The sequence below is a fragment of the Onychostoma macrolepis genome, chromosome 17 (genome assembly GCF_012432095.1).
Source record: "Onychostoma macrolepis isolate SWU-2019 chromosome 17, ASM1243209v1, whole genome shotgun sequence".
In the NCBI taxonomy this organism is placed as follows: domain Eukaryota; kingdom Metazoa; phylum Chordata; class Actinopteri; order Cypriniformes; family Cyprinidae; genus Onychostoma; species Onychostoma macrolepis.
The window spans coordinates 10,204,439-10,232,107 of NC_081171.1; the positions used below are offsets into that span (position 1 = coordinate 10,204,439).

At 35.4% G+C, this 27,669-nt stretch overlaps 2 protein-coding genes across 3 annotated transcripts in view; one reads left to right on the forward strand and one right to left on the reverse strand.

Moving 5' to 3' along the window:
* Positions 1 to 6,368: 6,368 nt before the first annotated feature.
* On the reverse strand, positions 6,369 to 15,095 carry reep3a (receptor accessory protein 3a). Its single transcript, XM_058749347.1, has 8 exons — positions 14,747 to 15,095; positions 12,534 to 12,606; positions 12,105 to 12,181; positions 11,312 to 11,432; positions 10,861 to 10,974; positions 9,787 to 9,904; positions 8,218 to 8,354; positions 6,369 to 8,062 (listed from the first exon to the last, which is right to left on the reverse strand). Exons 1-8 carry the CDS (start codon positions 14,776 to 14,778, stop codon positions 7,988 to 7,990), a joined length of 747 nt encoding a protein of 248 aa, XP_058605330.1. The 5' UTR covers positions 14,779 to 15,095; the 3' UTR covers positions 6,369 to 7,987.
* A 1,516-nt stretch (positions 15,096 to 16,611) lies between these two features.
* The window catches only part of rgs7a (regulator of G protein signaling 7a), a 60,974-nt gene continuing 49,916 nt past the window's right edge, over positions 16,612 to 27,669 (forward strand). The window contains exons 1-2 of one of the 2 annotated variants that reach the window (XM_058750065.1): positions 16,612 to 16,890; positions 17,591 to 17,713. In XM_058750065.1, coding sequence (XP_058606048.1) covers positions 17,636 to 17,713 — 78 coding nt within the window. In that variant the 5' untranslated portion in view covers positions 16,612 to 16,890; positions 17,591 to 17,635. The remainder of the gene's footprint in view (positions 16,891 to 17,590; positions 17,714 to 27,669) is intronic. The other variant, XM_058750066.1, reaches the window with a different exon arrangement.

Below are 27,669 nucleotides of genomic sequence, written 5' to 3' on the forward strand. Positions count from 1 at the left end.
TTTAGGGTAACTTGCATGTACTAATGCATAATTTATTGTTATTATAATAGTAAGTACATGTAACGTGTAACAAGGAAAACTTAAAATTAAGTGTTACCAAAATCTGAAATTCAGTCCTAAGAACTTTGTCTCCAACAATACCCACATACACACCCTGGCAAGTTCAACTGCAAGTTCAGCTCAACGGTTGCTCCTGTCACCTTACATTACAGAGCTCATACGACGGCATGAGAGACAGAAGAAAGCGTGCCAAAGAAAACTGACAGACTGATAACAGCACTAAATCACCATTAGCAGACAATCTTGACCAGCTCTATGACTGACACTACTTTCCAAGCTCCGCTCGCAAAACAACTCCAGACAGCACCGAGCCAATGGGGCAGCGCTCATCACTGTAATTATATCATGCCTGAGGAAGGCCGAGACACAGAGCCATGCAAATTCAGATTAAACTTGCAGCGGCGGGGGCCAGTGTGTGTGTTTGTGTGTTAGGGACAGGACCTTTTGATCATCTGGGCGCTTGGAGGGCGCACTAATCACTCCTGACAGGCCCTTTCTGACAGATTCAGCGACAAACTTCTCGATTTTGCTCTGGTTTTTGAACTCTTCTCTGCCCTGCGGGGACTTGTCAAGCAATCTGATGTCAATGACCCAATTGTCCACTGGGCCCTTTCGGGTAACCCCAATGAGGTCCATGCCCCGTCTATTGTCTGCGAATGAACTCTAGCGCTGATTGCATTTTCTGGTAATTAAGCTTGTTCTCTCTCCCCACTCTTTCTTTCATCGCAGGGCACCGTTTGGTGGGTTCGCATTAGCGAACGAGGTTCAGCGTAGTGTCACTTGCGTGATCACACAGGTGCTGGGTTTTCCCACCGTACCATGCCGCTCATTAGGTCATCGTGATGACGGAAGCGCATTTTGTTTAATTGAATTCTCATTAGTGTTGCTACAAAAGACCAGCCACTGACCTCGTTGCTCCCGGGGGCACCAAGCTTGTTATATGCATATCCTTTCGCATAGGGTTTAATTATGTTGTGAATGAACTGTGGTATGAACGCTACATGCAGGAATTAATGGTTGCTGGTGTAAAGGGAGCTAAAGATGTTCATACGCATGTGTCGGTGTTATTGCACTCATAAACACATATATAGTACTGCAATAGACACGATTCTTTGCCAAAAACGCAGCTTGACTTTCTCAGAGTCATTTCTGATCACTAAGGTTTATGAGACAGGAGCCACCAAAACCCACACATACACTAAATATACATACGCATGTGCCTTTCAAGGCTCCAAGAATATCCTTGATGGTAGTGTTCTCTTCCAAATATGTCCCAGGACACATTATTTCTGAAAAATGAACTCGTCCATGGGACGCCACCCCAGTGATCTGTCAGGCACCTATTCAAACACAATACTTACTCTTGTTCTGGATGAATATGAATGTGTGGTGATTATAAATAGTATTTGCTCCCTTGAAAGTTCTCATGTTTTATTGTTTTGCAACATTGACCTTTTTGACACTGAAAATGAAAATGTTCTATTATGTGAAAGCTACTGTAGGGCCTTGATGAGACTTTTTTGTCTATTGGATTCAAACCAGTTTAGTTTGTCTGAACAGGGAAAAAAACAAAAAAATGAAACTTTCACTTTTATATTTGGTATGAAATTAAACTAAATCTTTTTTTTTTCTCTTTCTTTCAGTTTGAAAGATAAGATCAGATTTCATGTTTTTAACCATTCATTGTGTGATGGCTTGTTACAAAATAAAAATAAGTATCCATAGTAATAGCATTAACCAGTGCTTTCCCAGTTTTTATGCTGTTGTCTGCAACAAAAATGATCTGATTTGGATACTGAGCAAATAAAAATGATCAGTTGCAAATTGCAAAACATCCATTGCTGAAGCTTTATGACAAAATTGCAACTGAATGAATTAATGAATAAAAATGTTTTAAAAGGTTTGCATGTTTTGGAGTTAGCATATATTTAGGAGCTCATACTCGAGGAAGAAAAAATACCTTAGTTTTATTCAGGGGCCCGAAATAAGAAAATTTGCAAATTGCATATTTATAGACAAAAAGTAAGATGAAATTCTGATAGTTTGTAATGTAAATCAATGAGAACTTCATAACAGCATAGCAGACTAATTACAAAAAATGCATATAAATACGGTAGCAGTTGTCACTCTATATCTCCCAATAATGTCTTAGCAAAGATGAAGACCTATATATCTGACTTTTTAATCTTTTTTCCCCCCATAAAACACTTACTAAGGCTTTGTCAAGCCAACATTCAAAGTTCATTTGAATTTCAATCCATATGCCAATGCATATGTCATTTTTTCTTTCAAAAATGCTCAAGCTCAGTCAATAAAAAGTCAAAAAGTCCCCTACAGTGAATATTTTTTAAAGGCACCATACTTAGAAAGGACTTTTTCCTTTGTGGTCTTGTCTTCACACTTGCTGCCTGACTCTTACATTGCTAACCCACTCCAGGTGGAGTGGTGCTGGCGCCCTAGAGAGATAGTTGGGAATTGCAGAGGGGGCAAGAGGTGTCAGATCCTGAAAAGGCAGCGAGAGGAACCCGATAGTGGCTGGGTGCTGGAGGTCTGGACTGGGGCAGAAGGGTCTGGGGCTCCGGGTATTGAGGGCAGGATTATTGGGGACAGGCTGAGGAGAGATGAGGGCAGAGAGCAGTCTGACCCAGCGGGAGAGAGACAGAAAACCAGACAGAGAAAGAAAGGAAGAGCGGGTGAGAAGGGGGTTAAAAATTCAAAGAGAGACTAAGGAAAGGAATGCTGGAGAAACCACAAGGTCAAAACAAGGAAAATGAAAGATTTAAAGAAAGAAATAGAATAAATAGTGACTATTTCATCCACACTTTTAATGAAATGAAAAACAATAATATGCAGTATGTAGTCTATATTCCTGTTTTAGGAATATTTGATTCTGATTAATCATTCGTGACATTCTATGGTTAAACATTTTTGTGTAATGATCTCTAAACCGTTCCTGCAACAAATTTCCTTCATAGTTGTAATAGTTGTATGTCTCTTGTATGACTTTGGTGTCTTTCTTTAACATAAAGTATTTATAATTAATGTTTAAAATCAGTGTTACATTTATTTAGTAAACACTCATGTAATCAATGAGGAAATATGTACAGCCATTTGGTAATTATCACAAAATAAACTCTTTCAAGGTGATATCAGACCCACTTTGTATACATCATAATCATTTATTTTGAAATAATTTATATTTTTTTCCTTAGCAAAACAGATTTTATAATGTATTCAAATCATATTTCAACTTACTATTTATCAATAAATCCTAAAAATCACAGAAAAAGATACTTCTTTCAGAAACGTAAAAAAAAAATCGTACTGACCCCAAGCTGTTAAATGGTAGTGTACATTACACTTTAAAGACATCAATGCTATTGTTTTAATAACATGTGATTAAATCACAATCAATTAAATGTACAACTGATTAAACTTTTAATAAGGCTTTATTAAGCCAACATTCAAAGTTACACTTTAAAGACAGAAATGCTATTGTTTTGGGATTAAACAACCTTTACCTGTTAATCAGTGATGTCAATTCTACACATCAGCGCTCATAAAAACAAACTGCACAATTACGTCGATACACAGTATTACCTCCACTGCAGTTAAAGCTCTACAATAACACACAACGTAACAATGAAATAACAAATTGATAGAGATCATTGCAAATGTCTAATGGACCTTCAAGGCATGTTCCGTGTTCAATACAAGTTAAGCTATGTCAACAACATCTGTGACATTTGTAAAAATGTGCAAAAATGTTTTATTGTTTGGTAATGCATTTCAAATGTACTTGCCATTATGTTCATTGTTAACTTTTAAAGCAACAAGCAACACTTTAAACATTATACTTGCTAACATGTAACTACAGTGTAATTGAATCGCTATCAATTAAATGTACACCTGATTAAATCGAAACATGTTTATTATTTATTTATATACTATTAGATTTTTTTATAATATTTTTAATTACCTTTTTCTTCTTAGCTTTTATTAATTTGATGCTTTTGTATTTATTAGTTTTCCTTTTTACATTTTTTTCAGGTTTTATTATTAGTTCACTTTAAAATTTTCTTTAGACAGTTTTTAAGATTTCAGATTTATTTCAAATAGCAAAACATTTTTATTAGTTTTAGTTAACAATAATAACCCTGGATTGTACAAGAAGTTCATCCTCCTAGAACAGAATGTCACACTGATAAAAATACGATTTTATGCAACTTTTATTTCAATTAATACACACTTTTGTAAGGAAGAATTAACAAAAAAAAGAACGAACTGCACATTTCAGTGCATTTTTGGTAATGCAGTTTTTGTATGCAACAGATGCTGTCTAGTAGAGCCTGTTTGAATAAATACCTTGTAGTTGTCCAAGAAAAAAAATAAACAAAAGAAAAAGAAAGGAAAAAAGAAAAGTGTGGTTTAGATATACACGGTTGTGGACCAACAGGTTTCACTCTCTCACTGATGTCTCCACAAACACGCTCTCATATTCCAGGAGGACTTGACCTCCTGACAGATGAACCCATTTCTCTTTCATTCTCTCTCTTATTCTCTCATCCTTTTCCTCTTCTCTTCCCCTCTTTTCTCTGATAGCGTCCGAGACACAGGACGTCTTCATACTAATGTGCTGAAAGACTTGGACACGTCCTGTGACAGAGACCTCAATGAAACAACTGCTGTTGGACCACACACACACAAACCTGCCTCAGTCTTTTCATTTATCAACCATCACTGTCAAGTCTTATTGAAAAGTATTTCTGTATTGTCATTGTTGTTCAAGTTAAAATAAATATAAGTGGCATTAAACAGGGTGTTGTTTGCAGTTCAAGACAAAACTAGCAGCACAACACGTGGTAGCTTGTTTGTGACGTTAATCTCTTTCTTGTTTATAGCCTAAAGGCGCGAATATTCAAATAAGGCATTTCCCCATAAAGGTTAAACACACACACACACACACACTTGTTTCACTATCCTTGTGGGGACATTCATAGGCGTAATGGTTTTTATACTGTACTTACTGTATGTGCTATTGCCCTACACCAATCCTACACCTAAACCTACCCCTTACAGGAGACTTTCTGCATTTTTAGATTTTCAAAAAACTTAATTCTGTGTGATTTATTAGCTTGTTTGCCCATGGGGACCTCAGTTTAGGTCCCCACCGTGACACGAGTCCCCATGAGTCTGTGTGTATTCAGGTTTAAGTCCCCACCTGAATAGAAAAACAAGTACACACACACACACACACACACACACAGTCTCTAACGGCAGCTTTTAGATGCACACACTCAATATCTCAATGCTAATCGAAAAGTAATGCAAATCTTTAATTTCCCCTGTTCTGCTTTGCATGTTGAACCTGAAGTAGTAAGATTCTGTTGAGAAAGATCATTGTAAAAACTTCATGGGTTTGATAGGGTTAAACCTTTTAAAATATGTGCCTTTGCAGATGTTTCCTAAACTAACTACAAGTGTTCCCTTCTTTGGTGAATAAATATGCTGGCCAAACCAAAGAGTGACTTTGAAAAACAAAACGTGACTGCTTCTAGTGGTCAGTGGAGAAACTGCAGTATGACAGACAACATGATGAATTAGGTGCTATTAAGAAAATAACATGGCAATACATAAAGCATTTATTTTATTAACAGACAGACCAAGAGGAGCTTATGACTTATGACTAAATGGTGTATGCACTGCTAAATTATGTCATTATCTGTATATATATATATATACACACACACAAGGTTCCTGTACATTTTGTTTAGTGAATTTCAATGAGCGTTTCCTTTCCATTCGTTCATAAGTACAGGATAATAATTAAAGCAGATGTTTTGGTACATCATACAGGTAAAAGCCTAGAAGGTGGATTTAATAGATTGCACTCGTTTACAAAAACATATTTAGTGTTTTATTAGTTTTCACCAAAGAGACTCTCAACAGACAGACTGATGTTTCACGCTGACTTTACAGCACTATCTGACCCATGAAATAGATTAAAGCATAGAAACCAAGAAAAATACATTTTCTTTAAAGAAATTTTCACCTGTCCCTAACATTTTTTTCCACATTCATGACTTTTCCAGGCCTTTCAAAATTCCCTGATATTCCAAGGTTTCTTATGACCTGTTCGAGGGTCGAAGAAAATAAACTTTGTTTCAAACCTTATTACTGGTTTAGATCCAGATCCTATCTGCATCCATATCCCTAATCAACAGGTTTCCTCTAATCACACAAAACACACTAACAAACCAAATCCTCAGATTCTTTTCCCACACATTTAACTGTCCAACACACACACAAAAAGGAAAAATCATCCCATTGTTTACACAAGTACAGTACAAACAGTCTTCTGTCAACTAGTCAGATTCACTCTCCTATCATGCTTTGCAAAGATAAAGCTGGAGTGTTTTGGTCAAATGATATGCTAATTAGTGCATGCTGTTATTTAAATTAGAGAAGGCTGAAACACGTTAGAATGACAGACTAAGTACACAAACAAACATGATTAAAATGAACATATACAACACTCTAAAATGGATTGCACAAAATGTTTTTAAAAATACAATCCCAAGACATTCAAACTTAAGAAATGTATTTTGAAACCACTTTTAAAAATACTGTTACTTAAAAACAACTTTCATGACAGATTTAAAAGTTAAAGGCATAGTTTACTCAAAAATGTAGGGGAAAAAAAATCATTTACTCTTCATGTCATTCCAAACCTGTATGAATTCTTCGGAACATTACATTTTACTGTAAATCTTCCCTTACATCAGTGGTTCTCAAACTTTTTTTGGTCGCGCTGATTTCCGCGCCCCCCCTGCAGTACTCGTGCACCCCCCTGGAGGGCGCGCCCCACACTTTGAGAACCACTGCCTTACATGATAGTTCCAAAATGAACCAATGGTGTTTGGTGTTAACATGCAATTTCCAAACTTTCAGTAGTCCATTTTAGAATTTCAGAGAAGATTATGAGTAAATAACTGTTAACTTCACAAAGCAAAGACAAAATGCAATAATACTGAACTTGAGAAAAATGTTTTTTTTTTTTTTTAAATGCTTCAATGTTTTTTGATGTATGCAGTCAAATAAACCACTTTTATGATACTTTTATGTTCTTTAACTGTCATTTTGGAGCTTGCTTGACAGGCCAAATCCCCATTCACTTTAAATTATATGGAAAAGTGCGTACAGGATATTCTTCAAAAATATGCTTTTCGCATTCCATTAAAAAAAAGAAAAAAAAAGAATGTGGGTTTGGAATGACATATGGGTGAATAAATGATGAAAGAACTTTAATTCTGTGCAAACTATGGAATTGTAAACATTAACAAGCTGAAGCACCTATGCATACACAAAACCCCGCTAACATGCACTTTTTTTATCAGTTTTTTCCCCCGCTCCATTTCATTACTGTGAAAACAGGCTGAAGGGCACACACTACAGAAAGCTTTGACTTTTGACTCTGTAGCATCTGTGCTAATGTGTCCATGCTATATGTAATAAGAGATGTTTCTACAAAGGCAGGTTCAGATCAAGTTACAGATCAGATGCGCTCAGATCCACTTTTAAATGACATTTTTAGTACATTCTTAGTCTTCCTGTACTCATATTAGGCTTTGGTATTTTTTTTTTTTCTGAACAAATAATGCTGCATGCAATATCCTTTATTCATCATTCTGCATCACTGTCACGTGTATTGTAGTATTTTTCATCTGTAAATCACTTTGGAAAAAGCATCTACTAAATTAATAAATGTAAAAGTCATTGTTCATGCTGTAAGTCTGTTTGTAGTTTTGTGTTCAGTGCTGCTTTGAAAGAGCATTAGCATTAATCCGAAGTTTAGGATTAAACAGTTTTAAACTGAGGATTAGACCGCAGTTTTGATGCTGATCCCATGTGGGTTTGTATTGGACAATCAAGGATGGTCAAAAGTAGATGATGTAATCAACTGCCGCCTTCTGGGTTTCAGCTTCAGAGAGCCATAGCGAGGCTTTAAAAACAATACAACATCAATTCACAGTTAATTTTCAGGAAGTACTACAGTGGGGTCTGAAAATCTGAGACCACCAGGGAAAATGTTTGTATTTTATATTCTGCTTTACACGGATACAACTGAACATGAAATGTCTGCATGTGCACATGTACCTCTTTGCGTGCTGCTTTGGCACGGCTGAGTTTCACACTCTGAGATCTGCGCAGACCCTTCTGCACTGACGCCTCGTCTTCAGAGAATACTCCATCTGTTTCCTCCTCATGCCCCTCCCCTGCTTGTTTATATGGCTCTGTTGGAGCAGATGCACAGAGGAAGCAATAAAGATCTCAAACAAGAGGAACTGAACCTTGAAGGATTAGTTTACCCAAAGAATTTTAATTCTGTCACCATTTACTCACCCTCATGTCGCTCCAAACCCATACTATGAATTTGTGGAACGGCCCAAAAAAGAAATTTTCCATACAATCACAACAAATGGATTCTGAAGCTTTCAAGCCTCATAAAAGATGCAAAAGTGCAATGAAAATGATTGGAACATAGTGAAAAGGTAATATGGAGCTTATTTATCATCGGTCTCTTTTCATTGTAAGCTCAGTTTTCTTTTGTCCTTGATAGAAAGTCATATTTTTATTTTTGTTTTTTACTAATGGTTTTCATTTTGTTTTTTGGTTACATGTATTGATCGACCAGCTGAACTTTCAGGATTGCTTTTCAATACTTGTTCTACCACTAGAGGGAGACATAATAATTATTTTCTGATGACAGCCAATGTGCTCCACAAGGGTTCATTTGCCCTTGAGGTTTAAAAAGCAAATTTTGACTCTTATTACAGTTCATTTGTTTCTTTTGTTTAATTTAGTTAAATCAGTATATATAGTCATTTTTCTTAATTACATAATCAATCATTTACCGTTATATAATCAGCTATGATTTCATTAAAGGAAACATTTACCCAAAAATAAAAAATAAAAAAGCAAAAATGTACTCAGCCCAAGATCTGAACATATTTGGAGAAATTTAGCAATACATCACTTGCTTCACATCACTGCAGTGAATGGGTGCCATCAGAATCAGAGTAGTTCATAAAAACATTAAAATAATCCACAAGTTACGCAAGTAATCCACAAGCTGTGTGTTTGTAATAAATCCACCATTAAGACCTTTTTGAACTTTGTTGCTTCGGAGTCCTCGATTCATAATAATAATAATCCATAATAATGCTTTCTCCAGGGAAAAAATTGTTGCTTCTGAATCAGGAGAGAAATATGCCTAGATCATGCAACATTTCCTAGCAAAAACAAATATATTGATGGATTTAAATGTGAGAGGACAACAGAGGATGGACTTTCTTACTGGAGGAAGCATTATTATGGATTTTGGCCAAGGATTTTGGCCAGAAGTGACAGTTTAAAGTTAAAAGGTCTTTATGATTGATTTGTTTTTTAAAAACACACAGCTTTTCAATTCACAAAATGTAAATTGATGGACTGGAGTCATGTGGATTACTTGATTATTACAATGTTTTTATAAGCTGTTTGGACTCTCATTCCGACAGCACCCATTCACTGCACAGGATCCATGGAGAGCAAGTGATGTAATGCTAGATTTCTCCAAATCCGTTTCGATGAAGAAACAAACTCATCTAAATCTTGAAAGTACATTTCCAGATTTTTTAAAAATGTTTGGGTGAGCGATTCCTTTAATCCATGTACAGTACTCACCAGAAGCAGGCTGGAGGGCCCGTCGGCTGGGGTTTGAGAACGCTGATTGTTCAGAGGGTAACTGCGTCAAGTCTGGAATACTGAAACTCCTCAGACGATCACTGATGGCACCTTGACCCTGTGACATGAGTCATGTGATCAGCTAACATGGTGCACTGAGTAAACAGAATTTAAGAACCAAAAACCTTTGAAGCTGTGGCTACCTTTATAATACACAAAGACATCTTTTATTTAACTTCCCAGTTAATAGTGGTCTAATGATGTGCTGGTGACAGGTTAAAGCAGATTGAAAAAGAAAGCAAGTTACCTGGACTAGGTGCAGCAGCTACTGCTGGAGATTAGTTTAGCATGTAGACAGAAAGAGAAAGGAAACAGGAAGATTTGAACTAGATTTTTACGTAAGTGGTGCATGTCTATGATATTCTTGTTTCTAGATAAGAATCGAGATAAGAACAGTAGACCTTAGCAAAAACAGAAGAGCCTTATCAAAAACAGAAGAGCACTAGTGATTTAGATCTTTTTTAGGAACCAGCCATAGCCAGACAGCAAATTTGATTTTAAAAAAGCAGTCAAGAGAACAAGAGAGGCCGCAGTGACGAGCACATGTAATTTTTGCAGTGTATTTTCGTGTCTGTGTCAGCATGTCCTTAACATGCTGTATATTTTTAAGGTTTTCTTTGTGTGTGTGTGTGTGTGTGTGTGTGTATTAGCAGAATGATACCAAAAACTGATTTCTGAAGGGTCATGTATCTAGAGTAATGGCTGCTCTTACTGTTATTACTGTATTTTTTTTTATCAAGCCTTTGTGAGCATTTAACTATCAAAAGTTCTTTAATGTATCTTAAAATCTGGTATACTCTTTCATATCAATACTTTTTATTTTAAGTTTATAACAGCATCACAGATGAAAGTAAACAATGAATCACAAAAAGAAGTAATGTATCAATGCAAAATAAAGTTTCTGCTAACATGGAATGAAAGCTGACCAAATCAGCTTAGTTAGCTAGGTTAGCTCAAATGCCTAGTATAAACAGTGTATTGGTGTACAAATGAGCACATGTGTTCGTGCAATACCTTCACAGCAGCGGAGACAGCAGCAGCAGCCGCGATCGTGAGACCCTGACGCCCGAAATTCACCATGGTCTCGTAACTCTTCTCTCTGGCCTGAACGATATATTCATCAATGTCCTGAAAAACAGAATGTGAAACAGTCAAATAAATCTATCATTTAAATTCACCCTTAACCTCCAACTAGGAGTTGTTTGACAACAAATAATTACAGAGGCGCCGGTAACAAAATATGCAGGCACAGTTAAACGAACTGTGCAGTTTATTGTTAGTTCATAATGATCATGTAATCAACACATCCAACTAACCCAATCCATCCGTTTATCTCTTAACGTCATTTATGTAATCATTGATTATGTAATCCTCTCGATTCCATAATATTTTTCAGTATGGCTATGTGTTCACTGTCAGTGAACGCCTATTCCCAGGGAAACTGATGATGTGTTTAGGTCATTACCCTCTCCTTGGATGCCAGCACAGGGTGTAGGAACTTCCTGTAGAGGACACTGGCTCCTCTGGTGTAGGGAGACAGCAACCAAAAGACGAAAGCCATTTTCAGTTCATAATAAACTGGAAACCTGAAACAATCAAGTGCAATCAATGTAAAAACAGAGGGATGATGGAAGGCAAAAGAATAAATTTGATTTATGCACTCTCTCTGATTTTAGTCTCTTGGACCTCAGGCTTGGTGGATCGATATAATAAAATTACAGCTGTTTAATATACTCAAATTCAAAGTCAGTAATTTGCCAAAAAAAAAGAAGAAAGAATACATTTTTTTATACATTATATTTTTATTTAAAAAAATAAAAATCTCATCTGGATTTGATTTATAGATTTTTTATATCATAACATCATAATTTTTAAAATTGCAATGTGCATTTTCAATGCCACTATCCATGCAAATAAAATTGGTCTAATTTAGGAAAATCAGAGCCAGCAAAATAAGCAGAGCTGATTTTTTTTTTTTTTATGTCACGAAACTAATGAAATGCACTGGAATTTAAACTAACTGAAACTGAACCTAACAGACTGGTTCCTCTAACTGGCCTGAGGAAAACAAACGGAGCTCAACATCTGCAACAACAGATAAAAGCCCTTTTCATTTACCACAAAGGCTAGACAGTGAAAAGTCATACAACGGAGACGAATGGCAAAATGTTAATAAAACCACTTGATGCAAAATTACTCCATGCAATCCATTAACAATTATTTATTTGCCTCTTTCCAGACTGTGTGTGTATATTTACCAAGCCAAAGAAAGATCTGTGATGGTCTCCACCACTGTGTAAAGAGCAAACACAATCCAGTACATCATCCATCGAACCTGTCAAACCACAAATGCAAACACAAAATGATAAACATCAAAGTGCATTGGTATCACATCACTGTACCATGGTAAAGTCACAGTATTTTTTGTAAGGAAAGAAAAGGAAGTACACAACCCACAAACAGGGCACACATGGTGGAAGAACAGTATTAAATTGCTCAACAGCTCAGGGTTTAGTTACTGACAGCCTGTGTCAGATACGAAGAGTAACCAGGAAATACAGACAGTTTAGCTGGAGCTCTTTGTCTATTCTGGCTATTAACATTTTCTAAACTCAAATGTTAAGATGTGAAGAATCAGTAGAACATGGATAAAGATGTGCATGTGCCTTTATGAACTGAGTACTCACATATTCTTTGACATTCTTGGATTTGACGGCTTTAAAGGAGTAGTATGCAGGATACAGCGTTCCAAACAAAAGACTGTGATAAAACACACACATACATATAGTACACGTGACATGATTTATATTCAAAAATATAATGCATTTGTTACATGCAAGCAAAAAAATAAAGGTTGGTGAACTAACAGTTCAAAATTTGAACAGTTCAAGATATACTGATATCTATATAGGTTATTGGACAATATTATGGATTTTTTAAATTTATCTTTGCCTTTATCTAACACTCAGTCTTTAAAAAGACTGAAATATTGTTAAATGTAAATCTTGTATATGCCCAAATTCACTTGTAGCATTTAAATTGACTGATCTTAGTTAGTGTTTTATTTTATATTTATTTAGACAAAATAGTGTAGAATTTATTAATTTATCAATTATCGGCCATTACACTGAATATCGGTGGATCCCCCCCATGCACAATCTTATACTGGATGATAATCCATCCAGATGGCAAATCCAGCCTTTGCCTTTGGTTACCGACCTACTCAAATATTAAAACTGAACATTGATCATTCAAAACGCTCTATTTATTGTGACGGGTGAGACTGACATCCTGTTGTTGTTTTTTTTCAGAGGTGTTAACTTCTCAGTATATACACACAATAAATTGACCGCCTTCACTGTAACTGGCTTGTGTTTCCCTGAACCATTTATTTTCGAGTAGCTATGGGAACGACATCACTGCCTGATACCGTCTAAAGTTATGTGTGATCATGGGTGTGTGTGTGTGTGGTGAGGGACTGTTGGATGGATTCCATTTGTTGCGTAACATTTCTCCACTCTAAAACATCTCTACCATAAAGCAAAATAAGTGCTGAAGTCAAGAGCAGAGGCCATCTCTTAACTTAAAACAGTGAAACTGTTTGTAATTAAACAACTGCAGCATCACCAAGTCACTATTTCCAAACACAGCCTGCCTTGCTTTTACTACTAGTCCGGAGAAAGTGTTTAAACGTCGAATGCTGTGAGAACACATTAGAGTCACAATGGTTTAGTCATGCATTTCCTATTACGCTGGAGAACTCGTGAGGGTAAAAAAAGAAGGGTAAGAATTAGGAATGAGTGTGAGTGTGTGTGTGTGTGTGTGTGTGTGTGTGAGAGTGTGTGAGATGTTATTGCACATCTCTAAAACAGCTAGGCCTTGTTTGCCGATGTTGAATAATTCATCATTTTAACTTACAGTAAGAACACAAAAGGCATTTCAGAAGACCTTTAGACTTTGAAACTGACTATAATCTACTATATATATAAATGTATTTCTATCAGTGACAACCAGAGACCCTTATCTCTTATATTGTCAGTACACTAAAGATAACCAAACCCACAGCAAACAGAACCTAGTGAGATGAGGCACAGAATGTGCTTTGCTGTGCTGACCTTTTCCGCAAAGAAAGGGACACACCTACGGTAACATTACAGTCTAGCAGGAAAACAGCAGTTCCTCCCAGGCAGACAGGGACTTTGAATAAAGCAGGTCTCCAGCCAAAAACATGATGAATTTCCTGCTCCACTCCACTACGTCAGCAAAACTGATGGAGGTTTTTTTCTTCTGCATAATTTGTGAATTTTTATTATGGTTGATTCAGAGGTTCCTAAACTTTCTTACCACTGAATTTCCAAGATTTTTCCATTACTTTTCCTATGATTTGTGATGGCTGGAAAAGGTTTTTGTGCACTCACAAAAACAGTAATTTCCAGCCTACTAAATACTTCGGTTCTGAGCATAACTATACATTTATATTGACTGTAAACATTTACATGACCTTTTAAAATTGTATTAATTTCTATTACTTTTCTGGGCCTGGAAATTAAGCTTTTAAATGGTATATTCCCGATTTTCCAGGACTGTGGGAACCTTGTTGATAGTGAAAATATATAAAATAAGAATACTGCAGAAATTTAGTAAGTGTAACAGTATTATTTATTATATTGGGGGACAAAACATCACACTTTTTTTCCCTTTTTAATCCTGACCAACAAAAAATAAACTACAACTTGTTTTCATGTAACGAACTTATAATATTGTTTTGTATTGTAACATTGTAGATTTAGAGACAGTAAAGTGTGCATAGATGTTAACCGTATGAAATAATTGCGCAGTCAGCAGTTTTACTAATGTACTTTGAGCTCAGAAACGCAAATAGTTTTCAATAAATACTCACACGATGACCCTAGATATAATCCAAGACACCATCTTCCAACCTGTTGCACTTTTAAGTTATGAGACTCGATGCAGGTCCAGTCCAGAGGCATAAACTATTCAAATAAACTATAACTAATAATAACTTCTGTCTCGCTTCTCCAACCGCTAAAACGCAACCACTGAGTTCCTTTTTTTAACGCCTGCTTCCTGATATCCACAGGTTTGCAAGATGACATCGTTATTTGACGAATAAACCACTGGTATCAGCTGTTGTCTTCTCTCTACATGATGTTCCGTTGTGTTAAAAGTGTCTGTATTGTTTTCCTCTTCGCCTGTCCTTTTCGGGCTAGGGACGATGTCACCTTTGATTGATGACACGACTGGCCACTGATTGGACGTAGCCTCTGGTTTGTCCCGCCTTCTGCGTTTACTGATTGGACTACTGACTCAGCGCCAAACAGGGTCACAGGGCGGAGCTGCTCATCGCTTGCATGCTGTTTGCGTGCTAGGATAGGAATGATTGAGTTTGAAACAGGTAATTTGGAAAGGTTTTTTAATTTTTTTTTTATTTTTTATTAGAAGATTTTAAATGCTCTTCGGTGGATGGGTGCACAGATACATTTATATTTTTATTTTTGAAAATGAACGTATTGTCTTGTAGTCTGATTTGCCATCTTTTGGCATCTTTTAGAAGTACACTAGCAGATGACCTGAAAGCTAAGAGGTAACGTTATACTAAAAACATCAAAACTCCAGGTTATCTCAGTGGAAATGCATTAAGTAATTTCCAGTTAAAAGACATCCATATGGTGATTTATTTATTTTTTATTTTTTGGTTCTGGAGAGAAATCAAACATATTTTATTGTTGCAATAATGTAGGTTAGTTATATAATAAATTGTAACTGTAAATGCAACATTGTCTCGTCCTATGAATGAATAAAAAAATAAAGAGGATGCAACAGAATGTTTATGCATTGCTAAACAATGAACAACAGCTGCAGATTTTCTGCCACATCTGTTTTAGGTTCTCTTAATTTGCCCTAAAGTCAATTTTGCAGTGTGCATTAGATTGTTAATATACACTCAGAGAGGAGAAGAAGGGTAGTTAATGGTGACTTTAATCTTTACATTATATCTCCTATCTGTGATCCTTTGACCCACACTGAGAATAGAAATGAAAATTCTTGATTATAGTACACTGACTCTAAAGAGCACCCTTAAGGAAATCGGTCTCAAAGAATGATAGAAATATTGTAAAAGGTTAATTTTGCGTCTATTGCAACATTGTGTGGTGGGTTCTACAGGTGTTTAAGAACTGTAGTGGCTTTGTTGCCATGTAGTGTGAAGAGAAAATTACATGCAAGGGGCCTCTGAGGGTCTTCACTCTAATTCAGTGTTAAAGAAAAACTGTGTGAGGGGCCAAACAAGGTCAGTCCATCTCAGAAGAACTTTTCCTTAGATTTTATCACTTTCCCAATAGCTGTCATAAATTTAACTTTTTTTCTCTTTTTTTTTCAACAGATTACCACTGTTTAATATAATAATAGCTTTTCTGTAGCTCAAACAGTAGTTCATGTAGCTAACAATGCCAAGGTCATGGTTTCAGGAAGACAAGAAAACAGATAAAATGCGATTGAATACAATGTAAGATGTTCTGGAAAAAAGTGTCTGCAAAATGTAAATAATAATATAATAATAATACAATATTTGTATATTTTAATAAAATAGTAGTTCAATGGTTTAATATGAATTAATATAATATTAATAAATAATAAAACATGTTTAAAATAAACATTTTAATTAACACAAATTAATAATTGAGCAATTCGATGTTTTATGCTATATTATTGGTATTATTGGTATTATTATTATTGAGTGGCATAATTAGAAATAATTAAACTATTTACCAAACAAAAATGCCAAATCCCTCAAAGAAAAGCACTCCTTCCAGGATTGGTTCAAGGTTGGATGCGCGTGCCCTTGTCACTGGCGCGTGCCCCGTCCTTCAGCAGAATCCCTGCGCGCGATAACGCGTCAGCATCAACCAAAGGATCACTAATATTTCCAATGAATGATACGTCTGGTAGCTGACGAACTGCAGGAGCTTGATCCACTCTGGCATCGCGGATCCATACATTAGGGGGAGACGAGGCGTGTTTGAGGTGAGAGTGAACAGAAGTGATGCTTTATGATTGTATTGTGCATTTTGGTGATGCCAGGTTTCTGAGGACTCGTGCAAGGGCTGCAGTTCCGCCTGAGGAGCTGTCTGTGGTTCTGAAAGAATCGGGTGTCTGTGCAAGACTGTGCATTTTTGGTTACACGAAAATTAGCTTCCTGCTCCCGTTTCTTGCGGGTTGAAGCAAGACAAGACAGCGAATCTCGCTTGAAACATCATAAAGCGTTCGCATGCATGACATACGGGTGCAGCGCGAGGTGGAACAGTGTTTGCATTTAATTGGCTGTCCCACCGATATTACAAAACTGAAAAGTGTGTCTGATCTGTGATCTGCTGTCATCAGATTTTCAGCGTTTACTTAATAACGGGTTCCTTTTAACCTTGAGAGGGAAATCTTCAACCACCAGCTGATAAATGATTTTAAGACAGCCAAAAATTATTGTAATCCAAATGATAGCTATGCATTTTGGTTTTCACTAAAATATCGTTGGTAAAGCATGGTTGTAATTACAAATGAAACAATAAGGTGAGGATTATCACAAAGACATTGCCAACTGATCAGTTCTGCATTGTTGTAGCATCTTTGATTTTTGTCCAGTAATACTGTATATCATGTAAGTTTTGTTTTAAGAAAGGAGGTGAATATGTGTGTGTGTGTGTGTGTGTGCCTTGCTTCTCACCATCAGGTGCATATATCCACTGGAGTAGCTGTTTTGCAGAGTTTTTGAACCATGGCGAAGAACAACAGCCTCCATCCAAACAGCAATGGAGAGACGGACGACTCACCAAACATGCTGGTTTACAGAAAGGTAGGACTTTGAATAATTATTAAGATGGTTGCTTTGTGAAAGGTATTGCCTTTTTGACAGAACAAGTAGTGTAAGCTTTATTTTGAGTGCAGGTTTGGGGGAAAAAAACTGTCTAAGACATTAAAGCGGTGTGGGTGATAAAGGGGCTATTTGTCACACTTTTTAGTTTATTTTGGAAAGTCTGTTTCTGTATGGACACAAATCTTGAGAGCGCTTTGTTTAAAAAAAAAAGAAGAAAGAGTTTGCTACCACACATTGACCTTTTGTGGCTATGCGGGGTAAGTTGTCACGATGGGAATCTGCTATTAAATAGTGTGTTACATTTAATCTTTTGCCTTTTTGACAATTTTCCCTTGTGACATTGAGTCCCTCTGTAGGGCATTTTCTTGAGTAGCAACAGGAATGGAAAAACTTGTGTTTTGAAAAAGGAGAGAGATGGGCATCAAAACCTTTTTGACCTTTCTTACTCTCCATCTTTCTGATGATTGGTAATTTGCAAATCACTGCTTGAGTCAAAGTCATTTGTATTGCTGATTGGGAACTAAAATCTGTCATTGTGGCTGAGAGCCACTAATGTTACCACTCATCCTATGGAGACTCAAAAAAGAAGCATGAATTTTTCACAAAGCCATTATCACATATTTAAAGACTTGTGTGGCAAATTATAGTTTCAATCACGGTCAGTCGTTGTATCATTAATTAGTAGCCTGCTTAAATGAGCTCTGATGATGAATCAGGTATCTGAGTGCTTCTCTGTGATGAATTCATAATTCTACTTTTTATGCTGACATTAGGACTGGGCTATTGAATATTTTTTATGCATTTATGACGATTTTGCCTAGCGATATCAAATTAATCAACATTGCGATAATGCAGTTTTTATTTGTACATTTGTTTTTTTAAAGTGTAAGTAGCATCTCTCATTTAAATGTTTTTATAAATCATTTCAAATGGTTAGTTTCAATAAAACTCAGAATAAATATTTAGAGATTTGTGCAAAAAGATGAGTTTTGCTGCCCGATGGTGTAGTTACGACATCTGCCAGCAGGGACTAACAAGGCCATGTTAACCAGCCAAACCTTGACCCAACCCTCTGATACAGCAAAGACTTGCGACCCAAAACCTGTGCGATCACGACTAGTATTTCCTCTGTCCTGTACCAGCTTGCCCTTCCATCTCTCCTGAGCATGTTCAATTTCAATCTGTTCCCTCAGGTGCAGCTGAAATATGTTGTCAGAACGTGGCAGTCAGATATAGTTTGGAGACAGTGAATCATTCATCTATCAGAGGCTGCAGCATCTTCCTGCAGGACTCTATTTTTTCTTCCTTCTTTCAATTCATTTCCTTCACCCTTCAGTTGATTTTCACATTTCCTCCATGCTGCCTCAGTCCTATTAGGTGTGCTGTGCCGTCGAGGTGCATGAACGAGCGTTGCTCTGCAGTCAGAGATACTGTGGCTCTTCTCTTCACATCACAAGACATTAACTCACCCAATTCAGAACTAATAACTACTGGCCAGCCCCTTATCACAGGCTTTTCTAACAGATCTCAAAGAGCTGAATAGATTTATGAAGGACCTTAGGCAGAATGGTGCCACTTTTCCCGAAAGCATCACAACTGTAAGTGGATTGTAAAAAAGGCCATGCAAAATCATCATAGAATTACAGACTGTTTCCCAGAAGCATTGTAAATTAAGTAGTTCTTGAAAATACTTTTCTGGTGTCTTTACATTTGATTCAGTATACAATGGCTTAAATTAGTATAAATTAGTACATATATATATATATATATATATATATATATATATATATATATATACATATATATATATATATATATATATATATATAAAATTTTATATTTAAGTAATAAAGTATATATATATATATATATATATAAAATTTTATATTTATAATAAAGTATATATATGTGTGTATATATATATATATATATATATATATATATATATACACACACATATATACTTTATTACTTAAATATAAAATTTTATATATATATATATATATATACTTTATTACTTAAATATAAAATTTTATATATATATATATATATATATATGCGTATATATAAGACAGTATGTCAAGAATAAAAACGATTCTTAAGTAGCATGTGAACCACTTTCTAGCATGATGTACTTATTTGCTCATTTATTTATCAGCAGTGCTCCACTGTTGCCATGTGCTCCATAAAAAAATTATAAATATAACAGTACACTTACATAATTACAGTAGCAATTAAAACCCTAGTAAAAAGGCACTCACTATATTGATCATAAACTATTGAGAGAATATAATATACTGTAAGTGTGTTGTGTTACCATAGGAGTATGGTGCATAAATTTGTTCCAATTCAGTATGAACAGATGGAATTTCTAGGCTTGGTTGCCCATTCATGAGTTTGTATTTCTTTGGAAAAAGAGAGAAATACTGTATATAATGAGGAATTTGGTGTAAAATTGGCTTGGAAATGTTAAATCATAAAGTGCACTCTGTGTGATTGGCCAACAGAAATCATTAAAAAGCATGCATGCCAATAAACTACAACTGTAAGACTATTGAACTGTAGGCGTGTAATTCTCAGTAGTCTACTTGATTAATTCCTCAGTTGATGATAAATTCTCATTAGTTTTCTACTTGCTGTTGGAAGTGTAGAATGTCATCAAGCATGATGCCAGCAAGATTTTTTTTTTTTAAATAAGCTTTCAAACCACATTTTAAATGTGAATACCATTAAATCGGTTTGCAATACATTGCATAACATGATCCATCAACATTATAAAGTAGTAAAAGTCACCGGACCTAAACCTGAGCCTTGTGGGTCTCCTTAGTAATCCTGCAATACTTCCCAATTTTAGTGTGACTTAGTGAAAGAATCAGCACTAATAACTGGAGGGAAAACATTAACACTCTAAATTATTCAGAAACTTTTTAATACTTAAAGTTTTTACCATTCCATATCTTTATACACCCTTTTTCGCACTCAACAAATAACACAATGATGAAATGAAATAATAATCTTACTTAATTGTAAATGATGGCAGTTTTACCTAGCTTGGTGTTTTGTAGCATAGACCTGTACATTCTTGAGCTGTCCTGCTTGGTTTCGTATTATGAGGGAGAGGCAGATACAAAGTCAGAGAGTAGGGAGACAGAATACTAAATCAAGAAGTGTACCTGGTGTCTGCTACATAGTGTCCAAAGGTGCTGGAGAAAGAGATGAGTCACATGTCCCTCAAGTACAGTCTTCGGCATGTTACAACACAGTTCTACATGCAAAGCTGCTGTCTTCACACTGTAGTCCACATAAAGTGTAGCTGTGAAAACTAAAGTAAAACATTGACTTGTATGTCCATAGACCAAACATTAGTGCAGTTTTTGAAGTTGAAGGTAGGCCTAAATAGCTGAAAATAGAGATGGAAATAGTTCCTCCAAATGTGAACAATTTGTGGTTGTTCTATTTTGCTTTCTGCATTATTATTATTAGTAGTAGTAGTAATAGTAGTAGTAGTATTTCATTATGTACATTAAGAATCAAAAGTTTGTGATCAGTGAGATTTTTTAAAATAAATTATTACTTTTATTCAGCAAGCATGCATTAAATTACGTGAAAATATTATAATACTACAAAATATTTCCATTTCAAATAAATGCTGTTCTTTTGAACTTTCTATTCTTTTTGTTCCGCAAAATGTATCATGGTTTCCTTGGTGGGCCTAACAGATTTCTTTCCAAAATTTTGACCACAAAATTTTGAATGGTAGTGTATGTTAAACCTTTATTAACTAATCTCCCTTTTTAATACTTTTAATTATGTTTAATTGATTATTTTTATCTGTTGGTGTGACCTAATATCTTTGATTTAGTGACGTTAAATACAATTTTTGACTTGAATAAAATGAATTAATTTAGATATTACTACATGAAACAGCCCACCACCTCCCACCCCTGTATGATAGACTTGGAGTTAATCCAAAATGTTTCTTCATTTTCCATGGGTAAAACAATTGACAAGCACACTCATAGCTAAATATATACTGAGACACGCACCCAGGCAAACGTATAGGCTCATAAACATAAACACACATATATATATTGTGGTGCTCCTAAGGCACTTAAGCTATTGTTTATAGCCCAAGGGCAGCATAAATTTCTCGCATTAAAAGAAGCTCAGAAAATCCCGTTTTCTTCTAAAGGAGCTTTAGACTTTCCAGCCATCACACTGTGTTGAAAATGCCCAGTCACACAAACTGCTACTGGTGAATATAAAAATCTCTTTTAGCTGATGGAGACACCAATCTGTTCCAACATGACCATCTCCACTTCTTCCTTCTTTTCATGCATAATTCATATCCAGACCAGCATGCCTCTCTTTTTATCACGCTGTACACCCTATGTTGAGTGACTACTTCAGTATCTTGGCCAAGCCCAGCACAGAACAGCTCCATTTTGTTATGTGGGCCTCCATACAGTATGAGAAACTCATACTGACTTAATGGAGTGTTGAATGGCTTGTCTTTTCTTATCCCTTCTTCTTGATTTGAGGAATGCACATCCTTCATTGGTGGTCCGTGACCCTGAGTGGAGTTTCTATCGGTGACAGACTATTATGACTCATCGTGTGCTATCTTAACGCTCTGCATACGCCTGTCTTCCGGCTGTTACGTCAGTATGGTTTTGAGAGTGTTAACATATGTGCTGTTAGCGGGGGTTGTAGTGGGGAATGAGATGGAAATGAGGAATTGTCTCTTGGATGAATTTTTGGACTCAAAACCATATTGCGTGACTGACACTTAAGCGGATGTGCCAGCTTCTCTTATTATCACACTTAACGTCATATGTTCTTTTGACTGTTCTTGGTCTTAGTTGTACTGTGTGTGTGCTTGTTTGACACACTCATGTGCATCTCCTTTCTCACATCCGAGCATGCATATGCATATTTTTAATACAGTATTTATGCATCAAATTTACATATGCACGACCATTCAAAAGTTTGGGGTTGGTAAGATTTTTTTGTGTTTTTCAAAGAAGTCTTTTAGGCTGTATTTATTTAACAAAAAATACAGTAAAAATGTAATATTGCGAAATATTATTACAATTTAAAAGATCTGCTTTCTGTATTTATATATTTTAAAATAAAATGTATACCTGTGATGGAAAAGCTGGATTTTTAGCAGCCATTACTTCAGTCTTCAGTATCCTTCAGAAAGTATTCTAATATGCTGTTTTGGTGCTCAAGAAATAATTCTTATTATTATGAATGTTGAAAGCAGTTGTTCTGCTTAATAATTTTGTATAAACTTTAATACATTTCTTTCAGGATTCTTTGATGACAATAAAGATCAAGAGAGCAGCATTTATTTGAAATAGACATCTTTTGAAATATTATATGTAGCTTTACTGCCACTTTTGATCAATTAAATGTGTCCTTGCAGAGTTAAAAGTAAAAATCTAAAAATCTTACTGGCCCCAAACATTTGAATGGTAGTAAATGCATAATTGTTTTAATGCAATTTTCATGCATAAAAAACTTTTTTGTCGTATAAAAGCCACAAAATAGACCATTGTCATAGTAAATATTCATATTTATTTTGCTGTGATGTATTGAAGAATTTTTTTCCTCAACAGTGTCAATCAAGTCATACGACAGACTAGTTGATTGCAAGATTGACTTATCTATAATATTTTTTAGCAGTGGTGCTTTAAAGGGAATGACTGTAGAGATGCAACTCTTCACAGAGTGTGGTGCCAAATGCAGTGAATCACTGACGACAGTTAACTCTGCCTGAGAAGTTGCATCTTATGTTTAATTTAATTAACTTTAAAGCCCTGCCACTACAACCATTACAGCACCACTTTTCCAATAAGACGCCCACTTTCAATAAATTTTAAGACAATTACTGTCAGTCTTCAAATTGTTTGCTGAGAGCAATGTTCCTGTTATTTTGCATAATCCATCTCAAATTTTTTGTTACGACAAAGATATTGTGCAATAAAAGATTATAGATTTAGCCTATATATTTGCCATATATTTGTCAGTAATTCTACTGAACATTCTGTGATTAAGTCTGTGCTGTTGTGCTGTTGTTTAATTGTTAGTTTACGTATTCCAGCCATTCAGACAACCAGCCTGACTAGTTGATTATGGAAATATGTGTTGATATCCCTGTTGAGTACCAGTTGTTTTTTCAGTCTATAAAGATACAAAAAAATACATATTTCCACAAATTTCTGTCTGGAAGTCTGGAAAACATAGGGTTTGAAAATTATATGTTTTATTTATTCAATTAACGTGATGCTGCTTCTCTTGTCTACTGGAGTGGAGAGGGCAGAGCATGAGTAAGGCTTTCATTTCTTTCTCTATGGGAGCCAAGCAGCAGACTTGAGGGGCATTATGGGATTGACAACAGATTGGAGCAAGTGGTGAGATCATCAATAAGTTGGGAAATGTGCAATTTGAGAGAGGAAAATCATTGGTAGGCAGCCAGTTGCTGTGAGGTGAAGATGCCTGTCATAAATAATCAGCTTTTGAGTTTCTTGTGGATTCAGTGCTTAAATCGCATTTTACGTATTGCTATAATTATTTTAGTATAGCTGAGCTGTGCCTGTGTTAATGATAATTTATTAAATTGACACTTCAAGAATTTGGGAAGTTAGCAGTTGTGCTAAATTTAATCATGCTCATACATTAGGATCCAAAAATCAGTTTAAAAATATCAAGTTTAAAACATTATGGGCCAGTTTTACTAACAGCTTGCGCCAGCGCAAATCATCTTTTGGCGTTGAAATTGTACTGTCAGGTTTTACTAAAGAAGCGCAGTGAAGAATTAGCGCTGAAAAGGCGTGGACACCGTTATTTTTGTGCTTGACCTTATTGAATATGCATTTCTAGGAGTTTCCCTTTCAGATGCAAAAGTTATGGGAGGAGAGTATTCGAATAAATCACACAACGCGTTTTACTAACGTTTGCGCTCGTCAAATTACTGTTATTTGCGACATTATTTAACGGCCAAAAAAGCATGTCTTAAACTATTTTGCGCTTGAAATCGCTGTAATTATTGTTGCTAGGAGAAGGCACCGCAGAGAACAGAGAGCACATGGTAGAAGGAAGAGGATTTTTTCCACTAGTATTAATTTATTTTGAATGCCAGAAGAACACATTATCCGAACAAATCGTTTGCCAAGTTATTTTTAATTTGCTTCAGGAAATAAAAGACGACTTTGAACCCTGAACTAGGAGTCACACAATACCAGGTCTATCAAAACTTCTAGCAAGCCTTCATTTTCAGTTCTTTTCAACGTACTGTGGCTTCTGTATTTCTTTATTCTTTATTTGCGACTACCCTAATTTGCGCTGCGTTTGGTATATTGCGTTGGTCGATATGTAAAGGATATGTTGCCCTGTTTAGTAAAACTAGCCCTATGTCTTAATGTCTTATTTCTGCTGACAGCGAAACTTGAGCTGCATAAACTCAGCAAGTTTTGCACAAATTTGCTTATTTGATTAGTAACCTTTTGTTTTTAAATGTTCATAACTGTAAAATTTTCCAGGTTTATTTCCAGGTTTAAATGAAATCTATATGTATCAATGATGCAACATACCCTTAATCCTCACTAAGGGTGTGTATAGACCTGTTTTATTGATAGTACTGATGTGTTTGTTTGTATCGAATTGTTTTGTGTTGTGTGCATTAAATGCTAATAAGGATCGTAGATGTCCGTGAGTGTCCTAATAGGTGCTGTCAGCGGGAAGGTCTGACTGCATAAACGATCCGTGTCATATTGACAAGAGTGTAAGCCAGCAAGAAGACTTCAATAATCATACATGAGTCTTTGCTTCTTAACAGAGAGACAATCAGATGGGCACGTCAATCAATTAAGTCTCGTCTGTTGTTTTAGCCCTCAGGAGGCAAATAGACGGTTGTTTATTTGACTAGATTCATGGCAGCTTGATCCAAAATGAAAATCATTTAACCCTGGAAAGTTAGAGCAAAGCTTTTGATGTTTTAATTGGATGCGTTTATGTCCATAATGTAATGTATTTCTAAGTGAAACAGGATATAGATTGACCTAATCTAGTCATATGAGCAAAATAAGTTAACAAGATAAGGTGATGTCAGTTGAAAGTCTAGAATCTTAATAAATCCTAGGTATAATGAAAGATTGATTACTAAGAACTTACACGTTCATGGAGCTGCATTAAAAGCTTCTATCCATCTATCTGTCTATCTATCTATACATTTTATAATTATTATAATCTATCTAACTGTCTGACTATACATTTTATAATTATTATTTATGTTTATCATTGTTAATAATTTATTTATTCACTTATTTATTTTCAATACATTTATACATTTTATAATAATTATTATTTATATTTAGAATTATTATAATTAGTTTAGTATTATTAAAATATTAATTAATATTCATTTATGTATATATTTTATAATTATTAGTATTACTTATATTTATAATTATAACTGATTTAGATTTATTTATTTTGATTATTGATGATTTATTTATTTAGTCTGTGAAATCCTACCTTGAAATATGGTTTCAATTAAGCATTTCTTTTATGGATGGACTTACTCTGTTATTAAAGCATGAATAGATTTAATATAAAGGTATGATGATATACCATAGACACCGACAGAAATACATGTTAAGTAATGCTTGGAAAGATATTTCTACATCTGAGCTAAATTGGTCTCTAAGGTGTCATTTAATGTGCATAAGTTTTCCTCCAACAGGCAATTAGGACTACAGTAGTCAATCACATTCATCTTGTGAAGTGTTTGAAAAGGTGACCTGTAGGTTAACCACAACAGGGAGCGATTTAAAGCAACTTGGATCATTTTTAATGCACCAAAGCAATTTATTCATCCACAGTAATCATATAAATAAGATTTGTTCTTTGCATACACTCAAGTAGTCTCTGAGGGCTTTTCCAGTTTATGCTGCATATGATGTTCTCATTTCCTAATGCTTTAGCACAGAATCGTTATATAACATACAGGTTTTTTTTTCCTCAGCATTTTGAAAACGAGGCGTACCTTGCAAACCTCATTGGCCAGCTCATCTTGAACACATGTATCAGGCTGTTCAGCCCGTTGTACATCTTTCCTTTCCCTTCCCTTTCTTTCTTATCACCTCCACAGAGACATTCAATCCTGTTCCTCACATATTAAAGCTCTTATATGAAACGGAAGTCTCCAGTCACCTGCACTCCCTCCCTCTGTTCACTCTCTTCATTCATGTTTTTCATTCTGCCCTCTCCATCTGATCTCACTGCCATCACTGCTGCTAATCATTTTTTTCTGCTTGCTAAGATCATGAGCCTCTGATGTTCTCAACTGGTTTTGCTCCAGTATCTTTAAAAGATTTTACATTAGGTATCATATGTTGATCCAAAACAGTACCAATATTGTTTATCCTATTGCTTATCTTTATTGTTTCCTTTCTAAATGCTCAGTGAATTTGAATGGTTTCATGCTCTCAGCAGGCAATGATTCACCTTATCCTCCCTGCAAGTGAACCTGTATTTAATGCAGTGTGGGTTGTGTTTTCTTTTACTTTGTGTAGTTTTGGGGATTTCATGCAGCCTGTCTATGTTGATATTTTCCTAATTGGTTAGCGTCTGTGACAGAATAATTTAAACCAAAATAGCATAGAGTTTGAGTAGACATGCATCTTTTTACATCAATAACAGAAGAAATTAGACATATTTTATTCTTCCATCTAAAAGTTGATACACTGTAAAATAAATAAATTTAAAAAAAGTTGAGCCAACTTAAAATTTTAAGGCAACCAGCTTCAGCATTTTTTTGAGTTTGCTCAACTTATTTTTGTGGGAGATTCTCAAATTTTTGTTGTATAAACTTAAAGTTGAGAAAACTCAAAAATCTGCTGAAGCTGGTTGCCTTAAAGGGGTCATAT

What these genes read in the sequence shown, in the direction of transcription:
- reep3a (XM_058749347.1), bottom strand. Translation starts at nt 14,778, where the DNA reads ATGGTGTCTTGGATTATATCTAGGGTCATCGT. An exon ending in ATTATATCTAGGGTCATCGT is followed by an intron (nt 12,607 to 14,746) that starts GTGAGTATTTAT and finishes GTTTTATCACAG; the next exon opens with TCTTTTGTTTGGAACGCTGT. An exon ending in ACAGATCTTTCTTTGGCTTG is followed by an intron (nt 11,433 to 12,104) that starts GTAAATATACAC and finishes TGATTGTTTCAG; the next exon opens with GTTTCCAGTTTATTATGAAC.